The following is an 11,499-nucleotide window of genomic DNA, read 5'->3' as shown; positions in this document are numbered from 1 at the left end:
TTAAACCTCGTAAGTAAGTAATCCGTGTTTGACATTTAAACATTGTATGTGGATAAAATTTAGTTAGGAATGTTTTAAGTGATGGATTATAGTGTGACTCATTTTAATAAGTGGACTATACCAATGGGTCTCACCGATCAAATGAAGAGTAAATGAAGGCAAATAAATAGAGTGAACATGGATTCATGTTATACCACTCAAATAGAGGTGTTCACAATGTGATTTGGATCAACTTTGAGGTAAAAAATAATCCAATTTAAAAATGTAAATATGTACGGTTTAGTTTAAATCAGTTTTTAACTAATAAATAGAATAATAAAAGAAAATAGATTTAATTTAACTAATAAATATTATTAAAAAACCAACAAATAATAGATTAATGCAATATTTATATCATTATTTATTTTTGAACAATTTTGTTCAATTTATTTTCTAAAAAATGAATTCAAAATCCCATCAAAACAATAGTTTTTTTCACACAAAAACACATCTAATAAATTTCAATATTATGCAATTTTTTAATTTTAATTTTATTTTAAATCGGATTGAATATGAACACTTTTCAACTAGATTATGCCCAAAACTTGTTTTTTTAAATCACTATATACATGGAAGGAAATCAGGCATTTGGAGTTTGGTTAACCACTCAAATCAATACAGCTGGCAATTCATAATACTCCCTCCGGTCCTATTTATAAGAGAAATTTGAGTCAACAAAAGCTAATGTATGTGGACTGAATTTTTAACCAAATACATCAACTTTTGTTGACCCAAATTTTTCTTATAAATAGGACCGGATGGAATAATTTTCTACCAACATGAAACAAACTAAAAAACAAAAAACATTGGACAAATCAAATCAAATCTTAAACAAACAAACACAAACACAGATCTAAGAATCAAAGGAACAACAACAAAAGAATCTCCAAACATGGAAACTAAAAAAGTACAAATAGAAGATGAAGAATCACTACCAACATCAACAACACCACTTCTCAACAACATTAACAACACTTCTTCTTCTCATCATTCTCAAAACAAACCAACCCTTCTTCTCAATCTCATAACCTGCATGTCACTCATCACTGCCATCACTTTCTCTCTCCTCTTCTTCTCTCTCTCACCACCCTCAACCACCACACCCACCGCCCGCCACCTCAAGAAACTCCACCACCCCACTGTCATCCTCATCTCTTCTGACGGTTTCCGTTTTGGCTACCAACACAAAACCTCAACTCCCAACATCCACCGTCTTATCACAAACGGTACAGAAGCTCTCACTGGTCTCATCCCAGTTTTCCCAACTCTCACTTTCCCTAACCATTACTCCATTGTCACTGGTCTCTACCCTCCTTACCATGGTATCATCAACAACTTCTTTTTCGATCCGGTTACCGGAGAAAAATTCACCATGGCTAGCCATGAATCAAAATGGTGGCTTGGTCAGCCCTTATGGCAAACTGTTGTCAACAGTGGTAAAATTGCTGCTACTTACTTCTGGCCTGGCTCTGAGGTAAAGAAAGGTTCTTGGACTTGTGATGATGATAAGTATTGTAAACATTATAATGGTTCTGTTAGTTTTGAAGATAGAGTTGATACTGTTTTAGAGTATTTTGATTTGGATCTTGATGATATACCGGTTTTTATGACGCTTTATTTTGAGGATCCTGATCATCAGGGTCATCAAGTTGGTCCTGATGATGATGAGGTTACTCAAGCTGTTGCTAGGATTGATGGGATTATAGGGAGGTTGATTCATGGGTTGGAAAAAAGAGGGGTTTTTGAGGATGTTAGTATTATTATGGTTGGTGATCATGGTATGGTTGGTACTTGTGATCAAAAGCTTATTTTTTTAGATGATTTAGCTTCTTGGGTTGAAATTAAATCGAATTGGGTTCATTCGTATTCGCCATTGCTTGCAATTTGGCCTCCGAGTGATTCTAACTATTCGGTGGCTGATGTTGTGGCGAAGATGAATGAAGGGTTGAGTTCGGGGAAAGTTGAGAATGGGAATAAGTTGAAGGTGTTTTTGAAGGAAGATTTGCCGAAACGGCTTCATTATGCGGATAGTGATAGGATTCCACCGATTATTGGGTTGGTTCATGAGGGTTATAAGGTGGAGCAGAGTAGGACGGGGAAGAAAGAGTGTGGTGGTGCTCATGGTTATGATAATGAGTTTTTCTCTATGAGGACTATTTTTATTGGACATGGTCCTCAATTTGAAAGAGGGAAGAAGATACCTTCCTTTGAGAATGTTGAGATTTATAACTTAATTACTTCTATACTCAACATTAAGGGTGTGCCTAATAATGGATCTGACTCATTTCCGCAATCTGTTCTTCTACCGAAGGCTTAATAATGCTCGAAGTTTGCTTCTGCTTGACAGCATGTTCCTTGTTCTCCAAGAGTGATGTGATGCTCAGAGATATGAAACATGAAGTGATGTTGCAGGAAAGAAAAAGGTATCTTATACCTGGATTCTTCTAGTTCTAGCTTCTAGGATTCATTAAACTACTTTCAGTATAAATTGATTTAGCATTTTTGTATCAGTTGATGGATAAAAAATAGGTATAATTTACCTGTATTATTGTAGGACTAAACTACCTCCGATTTAATTTGTTTTAATTTTCTCGTATCTGTTGGTTGATCATATCCTCTTTATTGTTTCATAATTTCACTCGAACAGTACACTCTTCCATATGCAGTTCACATATAACTCAATTTACGATGTATGCAAATACGATTTAGCTTCTTGTTTCAAAAATACGATTTCTGTCAAGGCTAACTGGGCATTCTAGTTGGTTGAGAAGTGTCTAGTGATAACCTAGTGTGATATAGAAGGAACATTTCTTTCGGAGGTGTTTGTTTTCTTCCATCTATAAACCCCTTGTTAACTTTGGCATATCACTGAGTCGTTTCCCTTATGGCATTTCACTGAATGACTGAACATAACAAAGTCCTAGTTCAGTTTGAAATTTTATTATGTTTTGGATCATCGGCTTTATTAAGCATTGCCTTTAGTAATCAAACCATAGACGGATTAAAATTTTCTATTTACAGGGTGTTACTGTTTGTGGTAACTGGTAAGAACCTGAGTTAAAGAGAAGGAGGAAATGTAATATTGATCAGAAAACATGGGAAAATGCATCACTTATCAGTTTTGCTCAATATTTTCATTCTAGTTCTCAGGATTGCTTAGTGCTTACATAGAGAAGTTTGATTTCCATGTTATTATCATATAATTCGTACACTCTGAAATGAAAATAAAATGAAAGTACTCATGGGAATATTTAGTTCTAGCCTCCTATAGTTTATTTGTCTGAAACGCACCGCTTCATATCTATTTTTTTAAGTTAAAAATATTAATAATAATAATAATAATAATAATAATAAATTATGAAATAAATAAAACAGGGGGGGTCGAGAACCTTCCTTATTTTCTTTTCTTTCTCATTCTGACCTTCCATGTCACTTTTCCATTTCTCCTTTTTCTTTGTTCCTAACCGATCCATCCTCCTCCTCCATGCCATTCTTCTACCTCATATTGTTCAAGCCATCAAATCTCAAGCTTATCTCACACTTTTAACAAAACTTCACACATTCAATCGAAGCTTTTAATTCATACTCTTACAAGTGCTTTTGGATAGAGTTTTGAGTTGGGTGTCGGCTATAAGAAAGGATAGGAATACCCACTCATGGAAGGTGTGCTTTTTAGTGATCCTTGAGATTTGGTGACTGCTCCGGTGGTTATTTTGAAAGGCATTGCTAGGAACGGAGTTGACACGTCATATTTATTTCCAAGCAGCTAAGTAGAGAGCTGCTAGTAGACTCGAGTTCAGCAGCGTCACTCTTTTTGGTAGGCTTCATTGATGGATGTCTCTTTTGTTTATGTATATGTTGAATCAGATTATCTGCAGCTATTTGGAGTCTAAGAATGTTTTAGTTTCAGATGTACAAATATATGAATATGTCATTTTGGAACTCTGGATGAGAATACAGGTACATAAGCAAGATTAAAATCTTGGAAAATATTCAAAATACAAAGGATACTCTGTTGAAATTCCAGTGGATATCGTTTTAAGTGAAAGTCAATTTGGAAATTGTTTAAATTATAGTTTGTCTAGTGTCGTTAATAGGCTTGCCAGACTAGGATGTTCTAGTTCGTGCGTCGGTCACGATTGTGAATTTCGGGTCGTGACATTGTCATTATCGACCGAATGTGTTGAAATTGCCTTAGTATTTTTCAGTTACGTTATTAAAAGTTTTTTTAAGAGTCATTAGTGTGTTGTTTTTCAGTTATGATTTGGTTTCAAGACAATAATTTTAGGGAGTTTATCTTCTATTTTTCAGCTATATTTTAGCTCTACATATAGAACAATGTAGTGATTGTAACCATGAGCCATATGTTATAACTTATAAACATTGCCTTTTGCCTTCCAATACATCAGCTTCATATTATTCTTACATATTCCTTTTATAAAACAACAGAATGCTTAATAAACTCGAAATTTGGTAGTTCTGAGCTGCTTGTGCTTGACAGTAGTGTGATGAGATGCTTAGAAATATGAAACATGATGAGCTGTTGCAGAAAGAAAAAGGTATCATATACCTGGATTCTTTTAGTTCTAGCCTCTAGGATTAAACTGCCTTCAGTATAAATTTCTGTTACATTTTGTATCTGTTGATGGATAAGGAATAGGTGTCATATTCTCATATTCTTGTAGGATTAAACTACCCTCCAATTTAATTTTCTTTGGTTTTTCACATCTGCTGGTAGATCATCCTCTTTATTATTTCATAATTTCACTAGCACATTACTACTCTTTTTCATATGCCATTTATATAACTCAAATTATGATGACCACATGAGGTTCATGTTGAGCTTACCTTTGATAGATTCAGGCCTCATCTAAATCGCCATATTTTCATGTGTTAAAAGAAAAAAGATTGTAAACACACAGCATATATTATCAGACCTCATGTTAAAATGATACATGAATTTAAAAATTCCTATTTGCAGGGTGTTACCATTTGTGATAAACTGATAAGAACTCTAGTTAAAGAGAAGAAGAAAATGTATTAATTATCAGTTTGGTTCAATAATTCTCATTCTAGTTCTCAGGTTTGCTTAAGAGCTAACTTGGAGAAGTTGAATTTCCATGTCATTCTCACAAAATTAGTACACCATGAAATGAAATGAAAATAAAATGAAAGAACTGATGGGAATGTTTATTGGAAACTTCTTTATTCCAATGCCTCATAATGACTACTGTATATACATCAAGAATCAAATTGGAGTTATTCCCTTTTGACTTTTATCTGCCCTTTCAATGCTAAGATATGTATCACATAACTTAGAGCATCCACAATGGAGACCCTCAACTTTGAGGTCTTAAATGGGTCCCACATTGACACATCACTTTTTTATTATTTTTTAATAATAGTACCTAATAGGTACTCAACCACTACAATGGAGATCCTCCAACAAAAGGTCTAAATAGGACCCACCAATAACATTAAAAAATCAAGGTAAATTGCAATTGAAAAGCAATAGTACAATGACATTGATTATTTTAAGCAAAAGTAATGTGGGACCCACTTAAGCATTGAGGTCTTAAGTGAGACCCTGGGTCTTAGAAGACCCCCAAAAAATTTCTCCACAATGGGAGTACCTATTAGGTACCGGGTCTTAAATAGTTAAGACCCTACCATTGTGGATGGTGTGAATAATACATACACGTGGAGATTCCAACTGTGCAAACTTGTGAGCTGAAAGGCCAAAAGTGCCAATGAACTTGTGCAATGTGATGACTTTTTTAAACCAAAATGACCAATGACAATTGCTACTAGTTAATTTGTTAGATTAATATTTATTCTTATTCATTTGTATGAGTTTGAACACCGGATCTTCAACTTATTTCCTTTAACTCAAACTAGTTGAACCACGCTACTCTCGTATAATATCAATTATTGATTTATTAATAATTGATAATACTCACATTGGAATAAGCATATGTTAGCAATGAATTGGTTACAGCAACAAACATCGGAAAACATATTAACTGACATTCATGAGATCAAATGTGAGTGATTAGTCTCACATTGGATAAGTTGACGATCCTAAACAATTAGTTTAGTGACTTCCGATACTGCCAACTTATCCAACACTCATCCACGTGAATTTCGAGACCACAGAAAATATAAAAGTGGAGATTTCAAGTAGCAATATTTTAGAAGGGAAAAAGAAGTATAATTAGTTTTTTTGGTAGAAAAAAGTATAATTAGTTTAGAAACAAATTCACGCACCATCCTTTTGTGTTAAACAAATGAAAAAACAATTTTGAAAGTACTTTTTTTTTTTTGACAAAATTGTTCTTATGCTTACTAACCTCAAGAATAGACAGACATTAACGAGTCCGTTTTTTTACAATAAACGATAAAATGGTAAAAAAAATAATTGGCCAAAAAAGAGTGATACTAATGAGTTGTAGCTGCTTCATATGTTGATTGCATTAATAGTGTCATTGTAAAGAATAAGTGTATATGCGTGGGGAAGATTGTCAAGGTGAGTGGTTATGTGAAAAGTTTCATTGAAAAAGAACACCATGGATCATGCTTTTTAAGTGAGTCACGCTTGAATCCTCATAAAGGGATTGAGTGTGAGATTAAATTGCGTAATTGGTCTTAATGTAAACACGCCTCAAATCGTCAAGGCGTAAGGGCATATTTACATGCTTAGCGTGTTTAAGTTTCATTGAATAGACAAGTAAATACACAGACGATTTGAGGCGTGATTACATTGAATAAGTATACAAGCATATACACTTGTTCAACGAAACTTAAATATGCGTAAATGCATATTAGCTATTCATGATATCATATAAGGCATATTTAAGTTTTATCGAATATTCGATGAAACTTAAATATGTTTCTCTCTTATGATATGGATAGTTATGTTTCCCATCGATTAAGTTTCTCATCACGTAAGGGCATTTTAACACAAGTTATTTTTTTTTTTTTACAAAAATGCATCTATTTAAACTTTTAAGCATCATTGAGAAACATTACGATATCAATAATTATATAGATGAATACGTAAAATAATACAATATATTTTTTTTACAAATTTATTATTACTATACCTTTTATTAATACCCGTGTATTTTGTTGAAAATCTTATAATAAAGGCAAAAGGAAATAAGATTTTTTTTTGTGGTCGGGGTTTGAACCAGAACCTTGCATATATTATGCGCATTGTCCTATCAATTAAGTTAAGCTTACGAGGATACCAAGTTGATAAGATGTTGAAACATATAAGGTTGTAGGTTCAACTTTTATTATCGGATAATCTTTAAAGGACCGTTGAACCGCGTCTTGATCATAGTGAGTTCTGAGCCAAACTCAACTAAATTTTTTATTAAAATTAAAAAATAAAATCAAAAACATAAATAAACTAATGAGAGTTTTGGATATAGGTATAGGTAGTTGGGTAAAATAAAAACAATCCAAAAAGCAACCAAAAAATATCTATTTTGGTTCCTTACTTTTCTCTTCAAAACAAACTCAACATAACAGCCTATCCACTCAAAAAACCAAACCCACTTTCCTTGTTTCTCAACTCAACTCAACTCAACTCGTGTTTCAGTTTCAATCTTGTTCCTTTTCATAGCATAGCATTTACACTTTCATTCATTATCTTTTGTGTAAGTGTAAATGGCACTACATGTTCATAATACTATTCGTTTACACTTTCAATTTCAATCCCTTCTTCCACTTTCATCTCCTTCCACCTCTTTCTTCAATACTCTCCCGCCACTCTCACCCAAGAGGGTTTTCTCTCTTCCTTCTCCACCCAGAAGAAAACACTTGCTTCCTTTCAAGGTCACTTTTTTTTTATTACCCCTTTTTATTATTGTTATTATTATTACATTTTTTTGCATGATTAGGTGATAAATTAAGAAACTTTATGCAACCCCTTTTTTTAATTATGCTTTAATTATGTTATAATCCCACATTTGAATCTTGGGTCATTGACATTAGTAGTAATAGGATTAGGAGGATAAACCCTTTTAATCATGTATGTGTGTTTTTAAAGTATGTTTGGTTTTGCGTTGGCATTAATTGATTTTGAGTGATTTATGTTTGGATATTTATGTAAAAGTGAGTTAAACTGTAAATTTGTGTGTGAAAATCAATTATAGAATCAAATTCTACAAATCATAGCTTCAAGTATAATCAATTATGAGTCAAAATCAATTCTACTTGAGAGAAACAAACATGTCAGGATCAATTATACTTTTATAGAATCAATTTTAGAAGTGAAACCAAACATACAAGAAAAAAGACTTCTTTGGTTGGACTGATGCATGCTTTATAGTATGCACCCCCTTTTGATGTGATGCTATTAGTCTGTGATGATCACAAATGAATTTTGTAGTAAGATGAGCTAAACTACACCAGTCCAATTTTGTAGTATTTAGTAGACTCTATTTTATCTTTAGAAGTAGCTTCATCTTAAAATTGTTTTTACTTTATGTCTTTTAGGACATGTGTAAGTGTAAAGCATCATGGATGTTACAAGTTCCATTTGGTGCTTGTTGTTATTATGACCCTGTTTGGATAATAAACTTATTTGTAGCTTATAGGACCAGTTTTCATCATGATAAGTGAAATAAGTTAATTATTTTGGAAAAAGTGGTTAAATAACTCTTGGCTTTGATTCTCTTCACTTCAGGTATGTGCAACTGTTTCGGAAACTGGTCAGCCGAAATGGTGGGAAAAGAATGCACCAAACATGATTGACATTCACTCGACACAAGAATTTCTGAATGCTTTGAGTCAAGCTGAGGATAGACTAGTTATTGTTGAATTTTATGGGACTTGGTGTGCTTCTTGCCGAGCATTATTCCCCAAGGTACTCTTGCTTCAAGAATTCCCCTTCACTCTTTTACTTTTTGGATGATTTTTTTTGTTGTGCTGCCCTTGGTAGTATTTCATTGCATGTCCGGAACTAAACAAGTGGTAAAGTTATCATCAATTTTTTATTCATGATCATCTAAGAACTATATTTAGTATTGACCAGTGTCTTAATTACTGAACTATACTGAGTTTGGTCTCTTCTGTTACGAATTTACTAACCTGGATGCTTAGCACTCAATTGTGTGTCGTGAAGTTCCTTCTACTAAAACATGAATTTGAATAGGATCTTGATTCTCGAGTTTATACTTATTAGAAAGGGGATGTTTTTAAGATACTGTCTTCACTCTTCAGTTGAACCTTCAAAACATATTTGTCAAATTCAATCAGATATAACTAGTGGCCGCATGCTGAGTTTCCTATTGTACTCCACTTCCATAAAAGGACTGTAATGAAAATAAATAATTGGGGCATACATCAAATGTGATCAACATGGATAAAAGGTTATACGTTATTCTTTCCCTGACAGAGTAAAACCTTCGAATCACATCACACAATTATTGAATAAATCTTTCCATGGATCAGTTTAGAAGTCTTTGACCATTTTGGTTTTCATCCATGATAAAGACTACTACACAAGGATCCCGATTCCCAATTCCCGACTGTCTGATTCATGTTGCTCTAGTATTCTGCTTTGGTGCTTACTGCATGTGCAGCATTAGGGGAAAAGAGAGAACTTGATTGACTAATTATTATCCGGATAATACAGGGAAATATTGTTTTATTTAGACCTGAATAAAAATATTCTATTCACTGCTGGAAAGTTTTCTAGTTAGGATGATATTTTAAAATTACTTACCATGCTTTAATTTGCATGCTGCAGAAATTATCGGCTTTCCTATACCTGATGTATTTTGTTTAATGGCTTTGGCAGTTATGCAGAACAGCTGAAGAACACCCTGAAATTGTTTTCCTCAAAGTAAATTTTGATGAGAATAAGCCAATGTGCAAAAGTCTGAATGTTAAAGTACTTCCTTACTTCCACTTTTATAGAGGGGCTGAGGGGCAGCTGGAATCATTTTCATGTTCACTTGCCAAGGTAATTTTTACTATTAAGATAATGAGCAGTAGTTAGTTACTGCCTGGTGTGAAGATCGAACCCTCTCACTCCTTATCACCCCACTCATTAACTCCCCTACCCCAATCATCAAACCAACCGTATTATATATGCTCCCACCGTCCCACAATAGTCTGTCACATTTCACACAAATTAAGAAAACATGATAAATGAAAGAGCAAGAATGGTGATTTTACTAAATTTTCTTTATTAGCTATTGATGTATTTTCACTATCATAAATGCAAAGTGATAAATAATTAGAGTGATGCTCATAGTATTAATTTAGATGGTAGAATTGGAAAAAAAATCTATTAAAACTACATTGGAAATTGAAAGTGACGTTCTTTTTCGGACAATTTTTTCCCTCAAATGTAACAGTTATTTTGGGACGGACTACGGAATATTCTATGTAACATAGAATTATAGGGAAAAAACAGATAAAATGCTTAAAACTGCCGAGTATTGCTTTTTAATATTCCTGATGCTTCTGTTTTCTGTACTGGCATCCTGCATAATTCTCTTCGAAACGTAGAGGCTAAAACTAAATTGTACAGAAATAGCTGAATCAAGAAGATACTGATAATAATGCATATTTGAGTGTTTGGCTGGTTGTATTCAGAAAGTGGATTATCTAAGTGTATGGAAAAATTACATATGCTCATTTACATATTTTCCTTGTTAAGGACTAGAAATGCGTAGCTCAGATGCCTAGTGAAACAAATGTATGATGATGGATAAATATGCTTGAGTTAAATGCATTGACAATAAGCTAATGGTTCTTTTGAACATTACAGTTTCAAAAAATAAAGGAAGCCATCCAGACGCATAACACAGCTCGATGCAGCATTGGTCCGCCTAAGGGAATCGGTGATTTGGTTCTTGAAACTTCCTCTGCTCCCAAGGATAGACCAGCAGACTCTGTTTGATAGTCATAGTACCTTCATCCATGCATCTACAGCTTATAAGTTTATCTCCCAAAGTCTAACCGCATTGGAAGCTATGGTCCAGAAAGACTTATGATGTGAAGGTTATGTAATCTGTATATTTACACTTGTATTTTTTTGATCTGTTACTTCATTCTTGATCATTCATTAACTGATTGTAATCAAGTACTTGAAAACTTCAGTGAGAATGACATGTTAGGTCTTAAGTTGTATTTCAGTGAAAAACTTGTGCATCTGTAAGCTGAATAGCACTTGTTATGGCTTGATTCTTTTACTAAATCAGTTATGCTACAGAATGAAAATGAGTAATTATCTCCTGAGTCATAACATATCTACTGGAATTTATCTATCTATCTACTATAGACTTTAGAAAATAAATTACCAGGAAAATTATGAAACTACCTTTCTACTTTAAAATTTGGACACATGTCCTTTTTTATTTATTTATTTTTGTAAAAGAAAACTTATTTTAAGAAAAACAACTTATTTTAGTTCATTCTAAAAAATGAAAAAAAAAAAAA

General features: G+C 33.2%; 1 protein-coding gene and 1 pseudogene across 2 annotated transcripts; both read left to right on the top strand.

Moving 5' to 3' along the window:
- Positions 1-821: 821 nt before the first annotated feature.
- Positions 822-2,635, top strand: LOC146918703 (nucleotide pyrophosphatase/phosphodiesterase 1 pseudogene; annotated as a pseudogene). Its single transcript, XR_015016340.1, has one exon. The product of XR_015016340.1 is annotated as a nucleotide pyrophosphatase/phosphodiesterase 1 pseudogene (transcript).
- Positions 2,636-7,578: 4,943 nt separating this feature from the next.
- Positions 7,579-11,298, top strand: LOC146918702 (thioredoxin-like 2, chloroplastic). Its single transcript, XM_085720317.1, has 4 exons — positions 7,579-7,881; positions 8,735-8,914; positions 9,851-10,015; positions 10,829-11,298. The coding sequence occupies exons 1-4, from the start codon at positions 7,714-7,716 to the stop codon at positions 10,958-10,960; spliced, it is 645 nt and encodes a 214-aa protein (XP_085576443.1). The 5' UTR covers positions 7,579-7,713; the 3' UTR covers positions 10,961-11,298.
- The last annotated feature ends 201 nt before the right edge of the window (positions 11,299-11,499 follow it).

This window comes from Medicago sativa, chromosome 6 (genome assembly GCF_051527215.1).
Source record: "Medicago sativa cultivar Bolivia chromosome 6, Bolivia_mono, whole genome shotgun sequence".
In the NCBI taxonomy this organism is placed as follows: domain Eukaryota; kingdom Viridiplantae; phylum Streptophyta; class Magnoliopsida; order Fabales; family Fabaceae; genus Medicago; species Medicago sativa.
Note: the sequence above shows the minus strand (reverse complement) of the source record. Positions and strands in the feature narration are given on the sequence as shown.

Coding starts and splice junctions, on each gene's coding strand:
- LOC146918702 (XM_085720317.1), top strand. CDS start 7,714: ATGGCACTACATGTTCATAATACTATTCGTTTACACTTTCAATTTCAA. Junction 7,882..8,734: donor AACACTTGCTTCCTTTCAAG/GTCACTTTTTTT, acceptor TCTTCACTTCAG/GTATGTGCAACTGTTTCGGA. Junction 10,016..10,828: donor TTTCATGTTCACTTGCCAAG/GTAATTTTTACT, acceptor TGAACATTACAG/TTTCAAAAAATAAAGGAAGC.